Source organism: Trichosurus vulpecula, chromosome 1 (assembly GCF_011100635.1).
Source record: "Trichosurus vulpecula isolate mTriVul1 chromosome 1, mTriVul1.pri, whole genome shotgun sequence".
NCBI lineage: Eukaryota > Metazoa > Chordata > Mammalia > Diprotodontia > Phalangeridae > Trichosurus > Trichosurus vulpecula.
In genome coordinates this window covers 51,099,916-51,123,290 of record NC_050573.1, presented here as the reverse complement: position 1 = coordinate 51,123,290, position 23,375 = coordinate 51,099,916, and the positions used below count along the sequence as shown (strand labels likewise).

At 47.5% G+C, this 23,375-nt stretch overlaps 2 protein-coding genes across 3 annotated transcripts; one reads left to right on the top strand and one right to left on the bottom strand.

The window, feature by feature from the left end:
- Positions 1-19: 19 nt before the first annotated feature.
- PRAM1 (PML-RARA regulated adaptor molecule 1) lies at positions 20-19,044 on the bottom strand. The gene is made up of 8 exons (XM_036766786.1): positions 18,746-19,044; positions 18,013-18,664; positions 5,972-6,491; positions 5,501-5,606; positions 687-813; positions 301-463; positions 186-219; positions 20-54 (listed from the first exon to the last, which is right to left on the bottom strand). The coding sequence occupies exons 1-8, from the start codon at positions 19,042-19,044 to the stop codon at positions 21-23; spliced, it is 1,935 nt and encodes a 644-aa protein (XP_036622681.1). The 3' UTR covers position 20.
- LOC118832447 (acidic leucine-rich nuclear phosphoprotein 32 family member B-like) lies at positions 18,866-23,254 on the top strand. 2 transcript variants are annotated; one of them, XM_036739770.1, is made up of 7 exons: positions 18,866-19,096; positions 20,634-20,783; positions 20,946-21,068; positions 21,463-21,664; positions 21,855-22,015; positions 22,371-22,428; positions 22,821-23,254. In XM_036739770.1, the coding sequence occupies exons 1-7, from the start codon at positions 19,043-19,045 to the stop codon at positions 22,895-22,897; spliced, it is 825 nt and encodes a 274-aa protein (XP_036595665.1). In that variant the 5' UTR covers positions 18,866-19,042; the 3' UTR covers positions 22,898-23,254. The 2 variants fall into 2 exon arrangements, with proteins under 2 accessions (XP_036595665.1, XP_036595667.1); XM_036739772.1 differs by having other exon boundaries at positions 18,887-19,096; positions 21,861-22,015.
- Positions 23,255-23,375: the final 121 nt, after the last annotated feature.

Below are 23,375 nucleotides of genomic sequence, written 5' to 3'. Positions count from 1 at the left end.
TAGCATCACAGGTACCTACCTTAGAAACTAACATCATCATATACCTCTGTCTCCCTGTCAAGGAGAAAATGGACCATAAGGACTTGGCAAATGCCAGCCCATCTCTAAATACACTTAAGGATAGAAGACTCCAAGCCACCCAACACCCACACTTCTGTCCACAAGTCCTCAGCTTGGTCACTTACAGAGGGAGCAGAGCTCTTCTAGGGATGAAGCCATCTGCAAAAAGGGAATGCTAAGCTTAATGGGATTACAAGAGCAAATGTCCCACCCATTTCCAGAGCATACTAACCAACTCACATTTTCCACTGACGTCCCGGCACAGAATCTGTTCTCTGCTGGTGAACTGGATCACATCCAGGATCTCCCCACGTCTAATAGCCAAGTTTCTACCACCCCCACGGCGGGTATTGGCATTGGGGTCAATCATCATCCTTGTCAAAGTCACAATGTCCCCTTCAAACTAGAGCAAACAAGTAGTTTAGCTTCGATCACTTACCTGGCACATTTTTGCCGGTCCTCCCCCATGGCCCCATATTTATGGGATCCCTAAAAGTCTAATGTGAAAGCCAACTACTCTGATAAATCATCCCCAGATCCTAAAAGCTCACCAGGTCCAGTTCATACTTAGGCCAGATTGGACTGAGAAGAGTGTGGGTGATGGTATAGAAATGTTTTCTCCTAACCTTAAATTTCTTCCTGAATTCCTTTTCTGCTTTCTCCTCCTTCTTGTAATGCTTCGGGGGCTTTGGGGGTTTCGGAGCTTTGGAGATTTCCTCTTTCTTAGACTCTTCTGAGGGTTTCCAACTGTTCCTGAAGGTGGATAGTTAACAACCGTAACTGTAACAGGATACAGATGCCTTGCCTCCCCCTACCCCCATCCCCAGACTCCCCTTTTAGTTTTCAGACCCCTTCCCTGCACCCTGAAACCCTGAGTTACCACAGTTGCAGGCCAGGTTGTTGGAAATCTTTGAGAGTTCTTTCTGCAACCAGTAGGTCATCTGAGGAAGCCAAACAGCTAGGCTGGCAAAGGGGACCAAGGTGTTCTCACCATCCCCCCAACTCTTGGTTCTCCACAATAGTTTCCTTCTTACCCCTAATATTAGAACTTGAATATGTGATGTCTCTAAGCTTAATGGTGTAACGGCAGGCTCGTTTGTGGACAAACTAGGGAGGCTCTATGCACAGGAAAGATAAGATTCTGGGATTAAAGAACAGTAAAATAACATATCTGAGTGATGTGTCTGGCCAGAGGGAGCAAATTAAAAGTGAGATTGGTTTGCCAAAGGTCTGTAGCAATGTCATAGAGGATGATCTGCACAGACCGAGTGAGACATTCTCTATAGGTGGTGGGGTTCCTTTTAGACACGGCCCTATTTGGGGATAATACTGCTGCTCACATCCACACCCTGCTCTAGAATACTGCTGGGCAGAGCCTTATGAGGGAGAGGTACAGTGAATCAGGAGAGAATGTGGGGAAAATGACAGTGAAGACAGCAATATATAAACCAGGTGATGACTTGGAAGTGGATTGGCAACTCCCAGGGTTAATCCGTCAAATGCATGTATCTTAGATACTGGATATGGATAGTGAACTAGACCCCGAAATTTTAAAATGAGAAGAGAGCTGGCTGGATTGCATTTTGATAGTCCTGCCGGACTGCCTTCCCTGAGAGGACCACATACGGAGAAACTGAGCTGGAGACCCTGCCGTCTGTGAACCTAAAAGAACTAGATATTAGGAGACTAAGCAGGGGACCTGGCACTTGCCCATAGGTATTAGAGAGACTGTCATGGTGGAAGAAGGGTGAGACTTGTTCTCCTTGGCATCAGAAGATGGGACAAGGCAACAGTGGGTGGAAGCTTGGAGGGGGAAGAGTGGTCCAACCGTGGAATGAACTGCCTTAGGAGGTGGTTGTCAATCCACATTTAATGACTTCTTGTTGGGGGTATGGTAAATGGAATTCTTATTCAGGTGCAGGGGTGTGCATAACCTCGGATTCAGAAGACACTTTTCCTGCGTAGTTGTGGGAAGGTGAGCTCAGAGAACCAGATTGAGGCCAGAAATAGTTTGGGTACTTGGAAACCCAAGGCCTACAAAAATGAATTCTGAAGCTGGACTCTGATTTATCCTACACAAATGTTATTACCAAACTTGTTCAAATAACTGCTACTCTCACCACCTATAGTAAAATTATTTTTGCCCTTCCGGACAACTGCACCCTTTTGCTATTGTGATGACAGGTTAAGAGGTGGAGTGAAGCACAGGAATAATTCATTTTTATACAGCGTTTGAAAGTTTACGAAGCACTTCACAACCAGAAAGCATGAGGGGAAAATAGTGCGTGTAGTAATATCCTCGTATTATAAATGATGAGGAAAGAGGCACCCGGAGATCAAATAACACAGTATTATTGCTGAGATTCATGGTGATTTCAGGTCTAGTTCTCTTTCCACCACAGTATGCCAGTCCCTTGGAAGGTGGCAGCAGACAAGGAGCCAGCGGTGAGGTAGTGCGGTGGGCTTTTCCCTCACCCCTCCCAAAAATCAACAAGCTGACTAGAACTGAGCCCTAGGGGCTAAGGCAGGACCCCCACCTCTCCAATTTGGAATTTAAATGGAAGACTCCATCTCAGCCTCGGCACTATTGACTGACACAGAGAAAATGTACAATTAAAACTTGAAGGAAGACTGAACAATTGTCAGGCGCAATGCAGAGCAGGAGCCGTAATGTTGGGGTTCCTGTCCTTACTGCTACTTTGGGCAAATCACTTCACCTTCCTTGGGCGTCAGTTATTTTCTTTGTAAAATGACTCAGACCATTTCTGCTGCTGGCATTCCTGACAGACCAAACATTTAGGCAGAGACCAGGGTCTAAAGACTATTCTCCATTTGGATGACTGAATTTGGGAAAGTTGGGTGGGGGTTCTGGAGCAGTTGCTCACCTAACCAGAAGGGAAAAGCAGATTAAGGGCCTCAAATTTGCCCCTTAAGGAATGCTCAGAGGTCACTGAGTTGATATTGATCAGTGTTTAGAGCTGGCCAAAAGCTACAAGAGAGATGGACATATGGAACTCTTACTGTGGGTCTCGGCATCCGATTCTTCCTAATAAGGTAGCCCTAGGGAAGCCAGGAGAGGTTTGTGGAGCAGTGAATGAGGTTCCTGGGACTGACTTCTAAATCAAATTGGGGGAGCCTGTGGATCACTACCTTGTCAGGGCAGAGGGGCTTCCATAGTTCAATGAAAGTATGAGCTATACCATGCAGAGTTACCTAAGACAGACAGGTCATGGTGCATAGGTCTGATAAAAGGCGATCCACTGGAGAAGGAAATGGCAAACCTCTCTAGTATTTTGCCAAGAAAACAAAGATAAGACATCAGAAGATGAGCCCTGCAAGTTGAGGGCCTGGCGGGCCATGGTCCATAGGGTCATGAAGAGTCAGACCCAACCAAACAACAAATAGAAGAGAAGCAGAGCTTTCTTTCATCCTCTAGAACTAAATCCATTTCAAGTCCCCTCTGTGCAAGTGTAGTTGTGGGAGATTCACTAGGACAGAAGGTAGCGGAGGAGTTAGGGTCAAGAATGATGAGACCTGATGTAGTCAGGCAAGAGGAATAGGTTCCTTCCAGGCTTGGAAAGACATCCACTGATTATTCCTTCCCAGAGCAGCCTTAACCAAGATTTCAGCACCTTGGGAAGGAGGATCCATAGGTGGAAACCCTTAGTTATGCAATCTTCATCCGGAAACACAGGAAAAGCAGTGGTAGGAAGCCAGATCTTCTGTGGTCAACTGTGTGCTAATGTCGAGATGTTGCAAGCTGCACTGGGGACCTCAGGAAAAGGCCAGGAAAGGCAAAAACCAGTCCGAGAAGCAGCCCTGTTTTGGGTTGCATAAGGGTCAAGGCATCTCAGACCTAAGAAAGGATATCTAAGGTTGCCTTATCCAAACCCCGACCATGCCGTTGACACCCCAATGATTGAAAACTCCTTTAGAAGGCTGACTGCTACACTGTTAGAACTGGAGTGGTTTTCTGAAGGAGCAATTGAAGACTGTTGCAGGAGTCACTTGTAAATGGGGGAAGGGTGTATGTGTGTCACAAGTGCAATGAGAAAACCCCAGGGCAGGCCATTTGTCCCTAAGACAGCAAACTTAATAGGGTCAAGTGAGGAGGAAAATGGAAATTGGCAAGAGAGCACAGGGCAATATTGGAACCTCCAAATGCATCCCCAGAGCTTTATAGGAAGCATTAGGATTAACAAGGACTTTTGAACACATCCTCCTTGACCTTCTCTGCAAGAGGCGATGTTGCAGATTTCGGTGCTGATTTTGGAGTCAGGGAACCTAGGTTCAAATTCCAACTTTCAGCTCATTTTACAGCTAAGGGAACTGGGACTCAGAAAAGGAAAGGAGCTTACCCAGGGTCACACAGTAAGTGGTAAATGGGAACTCAACTCTCTGAATAAGTGGGTTCCTAAGATCTCGAGAAGAGAAGATAGGGAAACGAGAGAAGAATGGGTGGACCCTTTTAGGGAAGTCCATGAGGTCAAAACTGTTTTCATAATTCTAAGGCATTATTTGCCTCCTAAAATATTCCTTCCTATTCCGACTATGTATCTATGTGAAGCTGGATTTTCTTAACTTCAACCAAAATAACATTGTAGCTGAGTCAACAAAGAAACAGGAGAATCCAACTATTTTCTATTAAACCAGACATTAAAGAGATTTGCAAAAATATGTAAAACAATGCTATTCTCCCTGATTTCTTTTGTTTATAAAAAACGGTCATTTTCATTTAAAATGTTACGTTCATGTATAAAATGGGTTTATTATTATAAAATTAACTAAAATATTCTCAAATTTTAACAGTTTTAATTTCTAATACAGTGACTATCAATAGATATAGCTCACATAAACAAAAACTCTTTAGGGGGAATCCTCAATAATTTTTAAGAGGGTGAAGAGGCCTTGAGACCAAAAAGTTTGAGAACTACCGGCCTAGATTTTTGTCCCAAGACCACAGGCTCAGACCCTATCAATTAACCAGCCCAGCTAGGTTAAAGGGACTTGGCCTTGGGCACGCACAGAGGAGGTAGCCAGCTAAAGTGCGCCTCTCTCCAGTGCTCCTCTCTCCAGTGCGCTCCCTCATCTCCAGACCTAGTCACTCCCAGTCTGGGCCAACCTTGCCCAACCATACTTAGACTGTAACACTCATTGAGAGGGAAGTGCTTCCAAAGTGAGCTAGTATCCTGGAAAGGATTGTAGACTAGAAAGTCCACACCACCTTTCCTGAAATTTACATCTCATGCTCCACTTCCATCATGGATACACACCTCTTCTCTTGGGGCCTGGTGGGCAGGGGCTTGGCTCCACATCATCGTAGATCTCATCTGGATCCCTGAGGGGAGAGTAGGGACTAGGGCTTCCTGCAGCATTCTACAGGGCCTTCCCACAGCCTCTCCAAAGTGCCCCCCACCCCTTCCCAAGTCCCCAGACTTACTGTGGGATGGGAGGACCTGGAGGGCCCAAGCAGTTGTTACTGGAGAAGGATCCTGGCTTCTGAAGCGCTGTCACTTTGGTCCCCACACCCAAGATGGTTTTCTTGCCTGGATACAGTTATACTGGGACAATTGAGGGCTTTGAGCAGAGTCTGGCCCCATTTACCCACCCACTGGAGCCATACAAATTACATAATAATGACTTATTTATGAAGTTTTGAAATGTTTTTTTTTCCCTCACAGCTAACTATGAAGTTCCCACAGGAAGAACTGGGTTTGAATATCACCCCCAGTACTAGCTAAATAACCCCATGGGAATTCAGTTTCTCAAATAAAGAGCAGAACAGGTGGGTCTTGGTCATGTTGGAGCTCCAATCCCAGGTCCAAAATCTAAGTGTCACCCTCCCCAGGCCACCATAATCCAGGGACTTCAACCCTTCTCAAAATGTTCTTGACATGATCTGAACACCCACCTGTAGCCCTTCTGTGGGTGGCCTCTTTTCTCCTGAAACGTTCTAAGTGCAGGGTACCTGGTGGAAGGGGGGGCTTGGGAGGCTGGGGACCAAGAGCCTTCAGAGGTGGCAGAGGTCTCCTGCGGGGAAAACTCAGGCCCTGCTCCTTCCTAGGAGTCCTTGGAGACCCCAAGGGGGTAGGGCTTGGAAGAGAGGATGCTTTCTCCCCATCATTCCCTGTGACTCTCCATGGTGGCTGCTGGTCTCTGGGAGCCTCCCTAGTCCTGGAACTGGCTTGAGAGCCTCTCCCTCGGTTACGGAGCCAAGGGCTAGGTGGGGTCCCTTGTCCTGGCCATGGAGGTCCCCTCTGGTTAGCAGCGGGAGCCCCAGAAGGAGAGGAACTCTCAGAAATAGTATTGGCTCGACCCAGGCCTGGCAACTGCGAGCCCTTGGGCAGTGGTGGCTTCTTGGGTAGCTCACCAAACCCAGCCTGCAGGCTCTGGAACTTGGCTTTAAGGTTCTGAAAGTCCTGGTGACTCTCCTGCGAGATACAAAGCATCACAGAATCTCAGAATTCAGAGATGAATTAGATTTCAGAGGACATCTATTGCAACCCATGTGTGAACAGCAGTCCTTTCTGCAACATTCCACATAGGTGCTTAGCCAGTTTCTTCTCAGAAACCTCTCAAGGACAGGGAAACCTACTACTTGACAGCACCCTGTGGACCACTCCACTTTTGGACAATTCTGATCGTTAGGAAAAAAATTTTTTTTTCCGATATGAGGCCAAAATCTGCTTATCTACAAGCACACAGGCAGAGATGGTCAGAGATGATGAACATGCAGATAGACACACAGAGTAATAAACACACACACACACGCAGAGGTATACCATTGCTCAGTCCTGATTAGAAGTCTTGGATGGTGTCCAGATTCCCTCCCCTTGTCCAAAGGTCTGTAAGAAAGTGAGCCTCTGGACTGATCTAGAAATCCCACTGCTAGGTAATTGCCCTCAAGAGGTCATTGACACAAAGAGAATATTTATAGCAGCACTTTTTGTGCTAGCACAGAAGTGGAAACAGCTTAGCTATGTCTAATGGAAGATAGCTAGACAAATGGGGGTACACGAACATAGGAATATGACAGCTATAAGAAGCAAGAAACAGGACAGAGAAGTATAGGAAGATCTATGAGCTAACGATGCTCACTGAAAGAACCAGGAAAACAGCATAAACAATGTTTGCAGCGATATAAACAAGAATAATCTTCACAAAGCAATATAATTTGAATGTTGTGAAATCATGAAGAATGAACTTGGCCCCAAAGAAGAGATATGAGAAAGTACCTCCACCTCCCCCCACCACACATATACACCCTCCTCCTTTACAGGGTCAGAGACTCCACGGATGTGGAACATTGCATGTATCTTCAGATTTTTTCAACATATAGATCTGTTTCATTTTTTTTTCTCTTCCTCTTTTAGAAAAATTCTTTGTTATAAGAGATGGCTTTCTGGGAAGAGGAAGGGGATGAAATACAGGGGGAAATCTGGGCAATGTAAAAACAAAATATACCAATAAAATTCTCATTTTAAGGTTTTTTAAAGTGAGTTTGTGGGACTATACAACTGAGAGAGACAGAGAGAAAGAGAGAGCCCCTGTATAAGAGGAAAGGGACTGAGCCATAAATTTGTCTGGAACATGGTGAGAGGCTTCACAGGGATGTAATGGAGACAGTTTTCAGTGTTAACATTTATACTTCAGAAATCAACAAATGCTACAAATCAGGGCTTGATTTATTGTTTTGTTAATTGTCTAAATTTAGGAAGTGATGTAGAAAATGTTAATAATGCAGACTAAATTTTTAAGTGTCATACATACATCCCCTCCCCCCCAAAGCGAGTTGTTAAACATTTTCTTGCACACCCCTGCCTCAGGAACGACTGAACTAAAGAGAGAGATGGGTTGAAGACCAAAATACCTTCTTCAGTATTGTCACAAATATTGCCCTACCCCATTTCAGCCCCATAAGTAGGGGCAAGTCCTTCTGACCTACTTTGCCTAACAGTCAGCACCGCTGGGGCCCACAGGAAGCCCCCACCCCCTTGGAACTCAGTTTTCAGGTCACCATCACCACCACCCGGGCCCTCCCCCTAAGCTTTAACTATCATTCTCCCTCTCCCACACTTCCCCGCCCCACCATGGCCCCCTATTTCCAACCCCACTCTGGATATGGTCCCTGTTCCCCACCAGGGTAGCTATGGTGTGCTACTAACATAGCCCAAAGTAACAAGCAAACACTGAACTAGGGCTGCCCTAGACCACTATGGCATTAAAGGAAAGTGAGTTAGGTCACCTATAAGAGTGGGGGTTGGCAGAGGAGAACAAGAGCAGGGAGAGATAGAAAGAGCTGGGTGAAAAGTGAGCTCTGTGAAAGCAAGCCATTTGAGTCCAGTGACTGATTCCACCAGTCTCTCCTAGGGAAACTCAACAGAAGGGGCCTGCCATCTTGGGTGGGAGCAAAGGAGAAATGTGCCTGGGCTGGGGGACGAGACTGATCTTGGGGACTGGGCAAGCCCATGGGGACCTAGAGCCAGCCTCTGTCTGTTGTCTTCTGCCTGGATCAGTACCAGGTAAACCTGAGCCCCCAATGGCAGGTTAGCCATTAAGGTCCACTAAGCTGCTTTACCTTGACTCATTTGATCTCCACAAAAACCAAGTAAGGTCAGTAGTGCACAGAGTCTCATCCCCATTTTACAGATAAGGAAACTGAGACTGAGAGTGGTTAGATGTCTTGTCCAAAAGTACGAAGTTAGGAAATGTCAGAGCTAGGACTTGAACCAGGTTTTCCCCACAGTGGCTCTGGTTACTTGGAAAATAAAACCCAAACTCCTTTGCCTACCTTTTAAGATGCACACCATCTCAACCTCAGTCCTCCTCTGGAGCTTCATCTCTTTCCCTCATATAGCTTGTGTTCCCAGCCTAAATGGTCTCCTTCCTCCCCTCCCCTCTGCTATATTACATCCTTGATCTCCTGCTTTTCCTGACTACCCTCCCTTCACACACACATAGAGCCAAAAACCTCTCATGTTCTCCTGAGCCAAAAGGAATAGAAGGTTGGTAGGGGCTGGGTTTTCTACTTCTGCTTTCTTCGAACACCCCTGGGAGTGAGAGTAGGGGGATGGCAGGGAGGGAGGTAGAGAGAGGGTTACTTACCATGACTCTCCAGCTCCTTTGGTCCAGTGACCTGTGGGTTGAAATGCTCTGCTGGTTTCTGGGACCTCCCAGGGACTGGGGGGTTGCAGAAATGCCTGGGGCTACTTCCAGGAAGTAAAACCCAGACACCCAGATGATGATATGTGTTGGAGTGGGGGGGGGAGGGAGGGAAGAGGAAGGAAAGGAGGAGGTTGGAGGGGGTGGAGGCAATGGTGAAGGACCTTCCTGATCTCTTCAGGTGTTCCCCCAACTTCATGGCCTGGCTCCAATGCTGCCTTTTCCAGGAACCACTCCTAGACCATTCTAGTTCAAGGTGATCTCTCTTGGCTCTAAACAATTTCTTTCCTCAACCAGATGTGGTTATAATCTGTATGTGGGTGAACGTGTTCTTGTTTTCCTGGGCTCTTCTAACACAGAGTCCTAGGGTAAGAGCTGAGCCCGAGTCTAGGTGCCTCTACTCTTAAGTGATGGCTACAGAAAAGGACCAGTGTTCTGAGTCCTGGAGACCATCACTAGACAGGCTCAAAGGTCTACTGACCTGAGAGACCTCTTGAACTTTGGGTCTCACCTTCAGACCCATCTACCAGAGAGTCTACTGACCTTCACCCCCTGACCCAATGACCTGAATGAACAGACTCACTGAACTTCAGTTCAATTCAGCTGACATTTATTAAGTACCTACAACAGTTATCCTTCCACATCGAGGGGGTTAGGAGGTATGATGCCCCCACAATCTGGAAAATCTAAATTTTTTTTGTCCCTCCCCTCATACCAAAGAAGAAGTCTGAATTTTTTCTTTTTCTTTTATGGGGTGCTTACAGTACCTTACTGTAAAATTTGGGTTAATACTACACAATATTATACATGTATTTTATGCATTTCTGAGTTTCTAAACTTTTTTCTGTTGTCATCTGCTGGCCTTTATGCGTCATCTGCTGCTTCCGCAAAACTCTCCAAAAATTCCCATTTAATTTCTTGTGCCAGCCCACAATATATTGAAACCTCAGTGGGGAAAGTCACAATATGAAAGGGAAAACTGAACATGTGAGATACTGTGCTAAGTGCTGGTAATAACAAAGAGTTGAGAAAAGAGACGCTAAGTTCCATTTGAAGTCTGCTAAATTTTAATGGTTGGTAGGACCTCTGAGTGGTGATGTCCAGCAAGCAATTAGAGATGTGGTTGGATGTGGAATTCATGAGAGAAAAAGGGACTGGTGTATAGCGCTGACCTAATGAATCACTGACTTATCTGAGAACCTTCCTACCCAATGACCCACTGGCCTAAGGAACCCTTGACCCAAAGACCCTAGAACCTGCTTACCTACTTTCGTAAGCTACTTACCCTCCGACTCATTGATCTAAAGACCTTTGGGACTCAAACTTCAGAATGACCCAAGAATGCTACAAACTCTCTGATCTACAGATAGCTTGAGATGATTGAACAAATTTAGAGTAAGTGTAGAGAGTTTAGGCTAGACCTACAAGACAGTCTCCCAAGGCCATAGGAGGGGTATAAGTGACCTTTTTCCTTTTTTGGAGGGGAAGGCTTCTTTATGGGATGTGTCTCAGGACAGGATTGTGTAAGGGGTGGGGTAGAGTTGGGAAAGTAAAGCCCTCTGGATATTCCCCCTGTGCTTACTTAATCCACCATCCATTCCTTTTTTTTTTGTTGTTTAATTTTTCTTAATATCTTTTGTTCTTATATTACCTTCATTTCCAAATATATCTTTCCCCTTCCCCCCCAACTCAGCCAGCCATCCCTTGTAATAAAGAATTTTTTTTAAAAACCGAGGAAAAAAAAGTTCAATGAAACTAACTTTCACACACAAAGAATCTGACAGTTCTACACGGGTGGTCCTTAACCTAAGCAAAGAATGTAGGAAGGGGCATTTTCTCATCTACTCTCCAGGGCCAAGTTTGATCATTTTAATCACATAACATTCAGTTTCATCTTTTGCTCTTTCTACTTATACTGTTACACTGTTATAGTCATTGTGTATAGTTTTCCTGGTTCTACTAACTTTACTTTGCATCAGTTCACATAAATCTTCCCATGCTTCTCTGAATTCTTCATTTTCATCGCTTCTTATGGCACAGTAATATTTTTCAGCACTTCATGTACCACAGTCTGCTTAGTCATTCCTCAAGTGATATTTTGTTTCTAATTTTTTTTTGCTACCACAAAAAAGGCTGTTATGTATATGGATCTTTTTCTAAGAAATTTTTAACTTTATCTCACCTTCCTTTCGAAATATTACACCTACCCCATCATCAACAAATGATCCATTTCCTTGTTACAAAGAATTTTGAAAAAGTGAAAAATAAAAGCAATTCAGCAAAATCAACCAACACATCAATCAAGATGGACAACGTATGTAGTTCTCTGTACCCATATTCCTCCACCTCTGTAAAAATGGGAGCAAGATGCATTGTCTTACCAGGTTCATCTTGCAGACCTTTGTCCTTATAATTACATAGCACTGAGTTTCATTTTTGTCATTGTCGATGTTCTTTCATTTACACTGTCACAGTTATTGTGTTTTCCTGCTTCTCCTTCATTTTGCAACAGTGAACCTCCACATAAGAGTTTTCCCTCACTTCTCTGAATTCATCATTTCTTCCAGCAAGCTAATATTCCGTCACAATTAGTTTATCCATCCCCCAGTCACTAGATTTTTTGCTTCCAGTTCTTTGATGCTATATGAAGTGCTGCTGTAAATATGTTAATGTTTATGGGGCATTTGTTTCTATCTTTGACCTCTTTGGGGTATATCTCTGCCTAGCAGTGGAAACCCTGGTTGGTTCAAGGGCTATGAATATGTTAGTGACTTTATCTTTTTTTAAAATTTTTTATTTAATATTTTATTTTTCTGCAGTTACACACAAAAACAACTTTCAACATTCATTTTTAAAACTCTGAGTTCCAAATTCTCTCCTTTCCCCCCCACCAACCCCCACTCCCATTGAGAAGGCTATATTCGCTATAGGTTATACATATGTAGCCATGCAAAACATATCCATAATAGTCATGTTGTGAAAGAAAACAGAAAAAAAACTCAAGACAACTAAAGTAAAAATAATATTTTTCCATCTGTATTCAAACACCATCAGTTCTTCCTCTGGGGATAGACAGCATTTTTCATCATAAGTCCTTCAGAGTTGTCTTGGATCTTTGTATTGCTGAGAATAGCTAGGGACTTTATTTTTTTAAAGTATAATTCAAATTGCTTTTGCCAGTAGTTTGACTAACTCACTGCTCGACCAATGAGATACCAGTGCACTTGTCTTTCCACAACTCCTTTTGCTTTATATTTATTTTTATTTTATTTATTTTTATTTTTTCCCCACAACTCCTCTAACATTGACCATTCCCATCTTTTGTGATCTTTGCCAACTTGCAGGGTATGTGGTAAAATTTCAGAATTGTTTTGATTTGCATTTCTCTCATCATAAGTGATTTGGAGAAGTCTTTCCTATGGTTGTTTACTTTGCAGTTCTTCTTTTGAGAATTGTTGGTCCACATTCTTTGAGCACTTATTCGTTGGAGAATGGTTTTATATATTTGTAAGTTCCCTAAATATCTTTTGACTTCTCTTTCAATGTTATGACATTCATTCGTCCATTCAGTTCATTCTACAAGCTTTCATTAAGCACTTATTCTGCGCCTGGGGTAGGAAATATAATTAGACAATTAAATAGTGCCTGCCCTCTAGGGCCCTGGAATTAGTAGGCAGATATGTCACACCCTGTTACAATCATTGGGTAGATTTTCAAGCAATGAGTGTGTATGTATGTATGTATGTATGTATGTTTATATGCATATAAGTATATAGTTTATTTTGTGTGTATATAGTTCTTATTTCATCTGGACCTGTGCTTTAATCAGTGCAGGAAATTCCAGGTAATAAAACTCCCTGTAACAATGCAGATGTGTAACTCTTGAGCAATTTGCAGTCTTAGGCTGTTGCCTAGGGCAACGTGATTTGCCCAGTACACATCACAGGGAGCATATACAAAATAAGTATGCTACAACAACTGGAGGGAATTAGAAGTCTTGTGTAGGGAGTGGGGCTTTGTTGACACTCTCATGACCACCACAGTCTTCTCTGCAGTGGGAAATAAGGAGGAGGGAATAAGCATTTATATAGCACCAACTATGTGCCAAGCACTGTGCTAAGCATTTTATAAATGTTTTCTCATTTGATCTTGGAGGCAGGTACCGTTATTATCCCCATTTTACAGTTGAGGAAACTGAGGGAAACAAGTGAAGTGACTTGCCCAGGATCACACAGCTAGTGAGTGTCTGAGGCTGCATTTGAATTAGGAGGGGCTTCCTGACTCCAAGTCAATCACTCTGTGATTGTCAATCACTGTGGCACCACCTAGCAGAAGTAGATTGGTGAAAGGGTGCTAGAAATGTAATGGTGGGCTCCTGGGAAGGAGGGCCTGGGACTAAGGCTGAGAGTTTACTGAGCCTAACCCTAAACTCTCCTCTGCCCCTGGGAGAGCAGGTAGTGGAGTCACTGCGGATCTAGTCCTAGAAGAATCCCTAGCCCAGGGGTGGGGAACCTGCCGCCTTGAGACATGTAGCCTTCTAGATCCTTAAGTGTGGCCTTTAAAAATTTGGATTCTGTCAAAAGGCCACACTTAAGGAGCTAGAAGACCACATGTGGTCTCAAGGTGGCAGGTTCCCCACCCCTGCCACAGAATGCTCCCTTCTATGCTTGGGTTTTGGATCCGTCATCCCATGGCCACTGCCGATCCCACGGCTGAGTGGAGCTTCCTTAACTGAGATTATCCTCCTTCCTGGAAGTGGCCACTCAAGTTCCTGGCAAAGGGATCACAAAACCTTAAAAATGTTATACCTCAGAGGTCGCTGGTCCAACGTTCCTGTTACACAGTTAGGGAAACCCTTCCAGAGAAGGGAAGGCATTTAACCAGTGTGACAGAGCTGGAAGCCAAATCAAGTTTTCTGACTCCCAGCCCTATGCCTTGTTGACTGTACAGAGACTTCCCATGGAAATTGTCAGGGTCCAGGGGCATTAGGGACCCAGGTGTTCCTAGGAAGATTCAAGGATCTTTGGCCACCAATGTCTCAGCAAGCTGAAATACAGCTATTAAGGGTTACAAACAAAGCACTTTACAAATACGACCTTATTGATCCTCCCTACAGAGTAGATGCTGTTAAAATCCTCATATGTAGAACCTATATCGGATTGCATGCTGTCTTGGGGAAAGGGGGGGGAAAGAAGGAGGGGGAGAAAATTTGGAACTCAAAAACTTGTGGAACTGAGTGCTGTAAACTAAAAATAAAAAATAAATTAAAAAAAAAGAACGGTACTAAAACTATCATGACAACCATGTTGGTAAAAAATAGATTTAATAAATGATAAAATTAAGTTATAAAGTTAAAAAAATTCCTTATTTTACATTTGAGGTAAGGAGGCACAATGTGATGAATGAAAAGCCTGAGAAACATAATTTCTGGGTAATTAATAGTCAATTTATTAATTATGGCTAGTAAATAATCAATAAAATGAGGTCAATGGTCCTCTGGGACCAAAAAGGAATGCTGCGGGCAGCTGACCAGTGGGTGTTCCCAACAGGTAGAAATCAACTCTGATTGGTTAACGATTAATGAGAGAATGAATATTATAATGAGAGGTGGGCTTATTCTAACGAGGGGCTGAGGGCTGAGGGCCCAGTACTCTAATTTTGTCATTCTTGGACAAAGAGACTCATCTCCATCCACGCTACACCTACCTCACACAATCTAGAAAAGGGAATCCACCTCCACCCAGACCACTTGACCCGTGAACTGGAATTCAACTAAATTAGATTAAGCTATCCCAGTTGGGTGGGGTCCTGCCCAAGGCTGAGCAAAATGTTAATCCAATCTCACCATGGGCCCTGACCTTCATGGGCTGTCTGAATAACCTACAGAGACTAGTTTCTGAATGAGGAAATAGAAAGAAAAAACCCTGCTATGTCCCAGCTGCCCCATATTAATTGGTTATTAATAATAATTTATTTCAATGTAGAGGTTACCTGACACAGCTAGTTAGTTGTCTGAGTCCATATTTGAATTTGGATTTCCTGACTCCAAACCCAGGGCTTCATCCACCTAGCTTTCTCTGAACTCTACTCAGAACTTTAATAGCCTCAGGACTGGAGTTCAAGTGATCCACCAGCCTCAGCCTTTCCCAATAACAGGATTATAGGTGTGTAACCACCACAACCAATAAAGCAATATTCCTAAATCACAGGTCCAACCAAGTCACTCCCCGGCTCAGTAAGCTCCAGTGGGTCCTGAGCACTTGGAATGCAGGCTCCTGTTTGGCTGTTAAAGCTCTTTAAAACCAGACTTAAAGGTACCTTTCTTGACTTAATACATACTCCCCTTCACACATGCTAATTTAGCCCTCTTGCTGTTCCTCATTTGAGACCTTCTATCTCTCATCTCCATGCTTTTGCACAGGCTGTCCCTCTTGCCTAGAATGCCCTCCTTCCTCAGGTGTCTGCCTCTTAGAATCTCTAGTTTTCTTTTTCAGGTGGGACACCATCTCCTATAGAAGGTTCTTCCTGACCCTTCAAGCTGCTTATGCCTCCTTCTCATTCCTACCCTGGAAATTACCTTGTATTATTGTGTGTATGGGTGTCAGCTGCTTTGATATAATGTAAATTTTTGTTGTTGTTTCCATACAACTCACTGAGCACAATGCTTGGCACATAGTAAGTGTTCATAAATACTCATCGATTAATTGATTGATTGATTATCAGTCTTTTATCTGATACCAACAACCAAGAAACATGGGTCCACAGTCAGTCATGGAGTATAGGCCAGTCTCCTGCTGGGGAAGAAGAGAGAAAGAGGATAGCACCTGGTCAGGGAAAGGGTCATGAAGAGGCAGTGTGGTGCTCTGGTGGTTTTGGAGCTAGGAAGACCACTTACCTCTACCAGGTAGTTTCCCTAGCTTTCTTCAAGAATCTGGTACTTTGCAAACCTCAAGGTGCTATATATGGCTTTATACATATTATTTAATTTGATCCTCACAACAACCCTGGGTGCTATTGGTGGGGTGCTTGGGTGCTTGTGCTTGGACCCTAATTCTAACATTACATCTCTCCTTAGCCTCTGCTTGGGTGCCTGTGCCTAGACCCCAATTCCAAAATCACATCCAGTTCTAAAATCATATCTCTCCCTAGCCTCACAATACTGTCTCAGGTAGTTCCTCTCCAGTTCAAGGGCAGCATGCCTTAGCAAAACACTTATCTCTCCTCCTGATACTGCAGCCAGTTGCACCTAGAGAATTTATTAGCTTGGACTCCCTGTGTATGTGCTAATTGGCTGTGCACTGGGCCATAACGATATTTACTACTTACTGACCTTCCTGATATGTATCTAGTCATATGTATACTCCCTTACATTCGTCTTGTCTAACAAGACGTTTGATGGAAGCAACCTGGATATTTCCAGTCAGCCCTGACCATTAGTTGACGTAGTGACATTTCAAGGCAAAAACCACAACTCCATGTTGCCTGCCTTGGGCTATTTCCCAGGGAACTATGGGTAAGATACCTGCACAGTAGATACAAAAAGTACATATTCCTTTAAGAACTGACCACCCCTTTGCCACTCCCTAATCCCACCCCAAAACACCTAATTGACAATTTCACCCCAAAATATCTTATTTAAACTTTCCCTGTGTTGTACCAACAGCAAGACATGTCACAGAGTATAAGTTTTAATTGGAGAATTTATTAGCCAGGGACCATCCAGGGCATAAGCAACCCAAATCAGAACGGCCACAAACAGGGCTGAAGGGGACATATTTATACAAAAAAACCAAGGTGCAGTGGTTAACCTCTTGAAATTTATGAGCCAGGTCGCAAGGTCAGGGGGAACAGGATCAAAGACCCTGACAGATCAAAGACCCTGACAGGTTATCTTTGGTGGGATAGTCTTAGGGCCCCAGGGACATTTGCTAAACACCAAATGGCAAGGTCTTAGTCCACTCTTTCTTATGCAAACTGGGGGTTTTATCAGGGGCTGTGGAGCAGGGGTCTTCTGGTAGTTAGCAATAACAGGTTTCTCAAGTATCACACCTGCACACCTCTAAGGTTGCAGGTTCCCCAAGAACTCTTGCCTCCTGTAAAGGATAATAAATCTTTGCCTCCTTGACTTAAAGAATGCTTGAGATCATGAATTCATTCCTGACTGCCCATCCCCTCCAGTATTCAGGTCCTTGAGGGGTACTGCTCCTCAATGACCCTGTCTGGGAACTCCAGTCTTGGAGTTCCTGGACCTCGCCTCCCTCAACCCTCAACACTATCATCATCCCCATTTTTACAGGTGAGGAAACAGATATTAAGTGACTTGCCCAGGATCACTTAGATAAAAATTGTCTACATCAGCTTGTGAACTCAGGTATTCCTGATTTCAGGTCTAGCGTTCTATCCACTGGACCACCTAGCTGATGAAGAGCACATCATAATGGAGAGGTAGGTAGGTAAATAGCTAGAAAAATGGACAGAGCATTTATTAAGCACCTACTATGTTCTGGGCACTACACTAAGTGCGAGGGATACAAATACAAGAAACCAAGATGAGCTTACACTCAAGGGGTTTATATTCTAACAGGGACAGGCACATAAAGAGGAACTAGACAGGGTTACGTGGGGAAGGGGGAAGGCTGCTGGTGAAGAGGTGGAGATGACCAGCCTTTTCGAAAAGCTAGGCAGCTTCAAACCCTGCCTCCGCTACACACTAGTTGTACCACTGAGCAAGATGTTTAAGGTCATGGTGCTCGATGCCAACCTCTAAGACTAGAGTAGGTGCAGACTTGCATTGGTAGATGGACTCTCCCTCCCCTGGGAGCTCCCTATACCAAGGAAATCTCTGATGCACTTGCTATCCAGAGTCCAGAAATGCAGGTTCTCTTGCCAGTCTCTGAGCTGACGGGCACTGCTGCCCCAAGGTTTCAGACTTGAGTCACAAGGCAGGGAAAGGGCACGACCGCAGTGATGAGCCCCATCTCCTCCTCCTTGATGCCAAGAGCACCTCGGGCTCCCCTCGGGGACCAGCCGGGCTAGCCTAGGGTTGCGCCAAGCTCTTTCAGATGAGGGAGGGCGCAGGCTCCTCCGGCAGGGGGCGTGCTGGGGCACGAGAGGCCACGCTCCTGGACCACCAGGGGGAGTGCCAGCCTCGGTCACAAAGGGCCGCACTCCTGGCCAGCAGCGGCGGATGGGCTCGATTCCCTGCCCCAACCAGCCAGAAGAAGGTGGAGCCTTTCTGAACCCAGACTCGATGGGGTCACTCTGGGGTGCGTCCGCGGGGGCTGGAGGCTCCATAGGGGAAAGGCGCGCAAGGATTGGAGGGGCCCCGCGCTGGGAGGGGCAAGGAGATGGCGTGTGGACGCCCCGGGTCTGCAGAGGTCGCCTTGGGGGCGGAGCCGTGCGCTGGGAGAGGCGGGGCTGCCTCGTCGGGGAGAGGTTGGTGCTGTGAGACCGGCAGAGGGAGCTGTGGGGTCATGCTCGGGACACCCGCACTGGCGCTGCAGAAGGCGGAGCCCACCGCGGCTAGTTGGGGCGGGGGTGGGGCTCCTGGGCCAGCAGGGGGCGCTGCGGGGGCGGGGCCGCGCGCTGCGAGAGGCGGGGCCGCGCCTGAAGGGCTGGAGTTTGGCTCTCCCGAGCCAGCAGAGGGCGCGCTAGGGCCTGTCTGGGCCGCCCGGGAACGCGCTCCGGGGCCCTCGGGGGCGCGATCTCCTCCCCCCGCCCCTTTGTGTGCCTTTGGCGCCTTCCTGGCGGTCTCCCCGGCGGCGGCGGCTCTCGGGGCTCTCGGGGCTCCCTGGCTGGGCTGGGCTCGGGCTGCGCAGCCATGGACATCAAGAGGCGGGTTACGCTGGAGCTGCGGAACAGGAAGCCGGGGGAGGTGAGGCCCGCGCGGGCCGAAGCACGTGGGCCCGGGGCAGGGGGCGCCGCACGTGGGCAGCCGCGCGGGGGCCGGGGCCAGGGGGAGCGGGTGTGCTCGGGGCCAGAGTCCGGGCCCGGGGCGCCGAGATCCGGGGACGTGGCCTTGAAGGCCTCTCGCGGAGGCCGCCGGCGCGGCGCCGAGATCCGGGGCGCCCAAGGCCCGGGAGGGAGGCCGGGGAGTGTGGGCGCCGAGACCCGGGGACGTGGCCTTCAAGGCCCGGCACATGGGCCCTGGGAGGCCGGGGACTCGGCCTCTGCGTGCGCAGGATCGGGACATGGGGCCTGGGAGGGCGGCCTGCCGGGACGTGCGCCCGGAGATCCCAGGCTCGGGCGTTGAAGGTCCTGGGCCCGGGGTCCGGGGTGCAGACGTGCGCCAGGAGATCGTAGGTTTGGGCGTTAAAGGCCCGGGGTGCGGACCTGTGCTAGGAGACCCCAGAATTGGGGGTTGAAGGCCCGAGGTGCAAACGGAAGCTAGAAGACCCCGGGCTTTAGGGTTGCATTCCAGGGTCCGAACGTGTGCTAGGAGAACCCGGGTTATGGCGCTTAGGGCCCGAGTTACGAGCTAGGAAGCCTGGACCCTGGAAATAAGGGGTCTTGGCCTGGTCTCCGAGGTCGGGGTCATAGTCTTTAGGGATTGGTTTGTAGCGGGGCCTGGGGTGGTTCTAGGAGATCGGGACTGGCAGATGGGGTGGGGGTTGGGGGGCAGGCGGCAGGACCCCGGCTAGAGCTTCCCCGAGTCAGCACGGGGACATTTAAGCGGAAGAGGCTACACGTGGGGCCCGGTCCTCCTGGTTGCTGGAATTGTAAAGACTTGGGGGGGTTCAGCTCAGAGGAATGGAGAGAGGGGCTGTACTCCGTTTTTCCTTTAGTAAATCTTGCCATCTTCCCTCTTCCTCCCCAGTTTTTCAGCTCTGAAATTTTGAGTCTTTGGTCTTAGGAACAAGTGGTCTCAAGTTCAGGGTCCAAAACTTGAAGAGGTGAAGGATTCTTTTAGGCTGCCCAGGGTTTGGCATTCATAGAGGAAAGAAAATTCGGCTTTAGGGTCAAATATCCTTATAAAGACCGGAGCCCGGTTTCGAGGCTTCGTGGGCCTGATTTCTCTGGAATCACAGGGACTAAACTGAGCCAGGATGTGTGGACAGGAGCCCAGAATGACCTAAGTGAGGGATAGTTAGAGCCAGGGCCTGGAGTGACTGAGCCATTCTTGGCTGTTCTGGGCTTTGGGAGGTGACTAGAACTGGGCTGGCTTGAGGGGTTTGGAGGATCATTGAGGGAGTGTTAAGTAAGCCCTCTATCTTTGCAGTTTAGAATTGAGGCTGGGGGTGATGGTGGGATCACCTGGAGCCAGGATAGTCTGAATTGGACTTTGGGAGGACACACTGGAGGTTGGGCTCAGATGGTCTGAGGCCCAGACAACATCCTGGGGGTGGGGGATCCTGGTTGGGATGGAGGCTCAAAATTTTGGAGGTGACTGTGGCCTTGTTCCTCACCCCCAGGTGAAGGATCTAGTCTTGGATAACTGCTTCTCAGATGATGGGAAGATTGGGGGACTGTCTTCAGAATTTGAAAACCTTGAGTTTCTCAGCATGGTCGACATCAACCTTGTGTCTTTGGCCAACCTACCCAAGCTTCCCCGACTTCGAAAGGTGGCATGAGGGAAATAGAGATTGTGGGATGGAGATGCCAGGGATTGGGAAGCCCTAAGTGTGGGGTGGATTGGGGTTGGAAAGCAGGTGGCTCCCTGGGAGTGGAGATGGAAGGTCTGGGCCCCTGAGTGTTCCTACCCTGTTCTGTCTGGGCCCCCACAGTTGGAGCTCAGTGATAACCACCTCTCCGGAGGCCTGGAGGTCTTGGCCGAACGAACGCCCAGCCTGGTCCAGTTAAACCTGAGTGGGAACAAAATCAAGGATATCAACACGTTGGAGCCCCTGGTGAGGCTGCCCTGGACTCGAACCCCTGTTAGACTGTGTTTGCTGAGGGCAGGGATTAGGCCTTGCCTAAATTCTGACTTCCTCAGGAGTGTTTAGCATTGGCTTTTGCACATAAGTAGGTGCTAAATTATTTTTTTTTAACTGAAAGGCAAGTAAAAACTTGCCCTTGACCTTTCTCTGGCCCCTGCCTCAGGTCCTTCCCTGTCTTCCCCAAGTCCCATAGAGGACCTCTTTTCCTGCCTTGCAGAGATAGCAAAGTTTTCTTGAAATGTTCCAGACTACTGGGGCACCCCTGGCCAGGGGGTGGATAGGTCAAGCTTCCCAAACAGTATTGGGGCTAGGGTGGGGTGGGATCAAGGCCTGGGGTTCTACTTGTCCTCCCTGCTCCTTGTAGAAGAAGCTGCCGAACCTCAAGAGCCTGGACCTTTTCAAATGCGATGTGACCATGCTGATGAGCTATCGGGAGAGTGTGTTTGCCCTCTTGCCCCAGCTCACCTACCTCGATGGCTACGATGCTGATGACAAGGAAGCTCCCGACTCTGACCCTGAGGCTGACAGGGAGGGCCTGGACAGTGTTTGCGGGGAGAACGGGGAAGGTGAGGTTTTGTCAAGGGGGGCCTTCTACCGTTCCGTTTCAGAAGCCCCCAATCACTACTTTGCTCTTTGCTGTTGAGTGAGGATGGAGATGGGGAAATCAAGGCACAGCAGTTAGCCAAGTTCCCCTGGGCAGGCATCCTTTTGGGCCAGGGAGCCCAGGTTATTTGGTCATGAACTCTCTGTTGTCAGTGATAGGTGAAGAAGAGGAGGAGGAGGAGGAAGAGGAGGAGGAACTGGATGAGGATGTAATTGATGATGAGGATGAGGATGATGAAGATGTTGATGGAGAAGAAGATGAGGAGGAGGAAGAGGAAGAGGAGGACGAGGAAGAAGATGGGGTAGACGATGAGGTGAGGACCACAGAGCCCTCCCTAGTCTCTCTTCCCTGGGAAGGGGGTCACAGCAGAGGCTGGGTGCCTCTCTCCATCAGAGGTGCTCTGATTGGTCAAAGACCGTTCCAGATCCCAGCTCATTCCACAAGATCTCACTGCAGTCAGGATTCCTCATGGGGTGGGGGGGAAATCTGAAGGCTTGGGTTTGAGTTCTACTTCTGCCTTTCTTTGTGACCCTGAACAAGTCTTTACTCATTTTGGCTTTGATTTCCTCATCTAAAACTGAGGGGGGAGGGGCAGACTAGCTCCGGCCCCCCTCAAGCACTGGCATTCTGGAATTCACTCTTCCCTTTCTTCTCCCCCAACCCTTCAGGAGGATGAGGAGGATGAAGATGATGATGGAGAGGAGGATGAAGAAGAAGAGGGAGAAGGTGAGTCCTGACTACTTGGGACCCGATTCTAGGCTCCATCCTAGAGGTGCCCCTAGTGGGGGTTGAGGAGTGGGAGTCATGCCTTATCCCCCTCTAAGTTGCCCAGGGCTTGATTCCTGGGAGGCAGCTAAGAATTCCAGTAGACCAGGGTGGGGCAGGCTCTCTGCTGAGCCCCACCCCCTGCCCTTGCCCACGCCCTGAGCCGGGCCAGGCCTTTCCTGCTGTTTTTCCTCCGCCCCCCAGCTCTGGTGAACTCCCTCTGAATTCTAGAGGCCTTGGGTGGGAGGGTGCCTCTGGATTCCTGCTCTCTGAATCTCAGTGTGGGTGCTTCTTTTGCTTCCCTGGGCTCTCTTCTTTTTTCCTCTGACGCTGGCTTGCCACCATACCTTCAGAACCCCAGCATGGCGAGAAAAGGAAGCGAGCTGCAGATGATGAGGGGGAGGACAGTGAGGAGGACGAGGAGGACTGAGCCAGCTGCCCTGCCCTGCCCTGCCATCAGTGAGCAGCGGGTTGTGGATGGACTCTGCCAGCTTGCCCTGGGCACTGCTGGCTCTGGGGTCTGTTCTTTTCCAGAAGGGGCTCCACAGGCACTGCTTGGCCAGGGGATCCGGTGACCAAAGGTTCTCTCCGTTTTCAGGGGTGTTTTGTGCAACAATTTGTTGGAATTCTTTCTAAATCTGTTTCCAAGAAAAATGTGTCCCATGCCTTGCCTGGGCCCTGAAGGGGCAGGGGCTCTGGCACTTTCTCAGGATAAACCTTGCAGCCCCCTCCCTCTTCCCTCTTATTGGTCTTTTTAAATAAATAAAAACTGGAATTTTTTATCTTGTCTAGGACAAATAGTGAATATTGGGGGGTGGGGCAGATATATTCCTGAATCATTCAGTCTATGGGAAGTCCAACTTGGTCAGTCAAACCTGGTGGGGTGGGGTAGGGGCAGGGATTCTGCA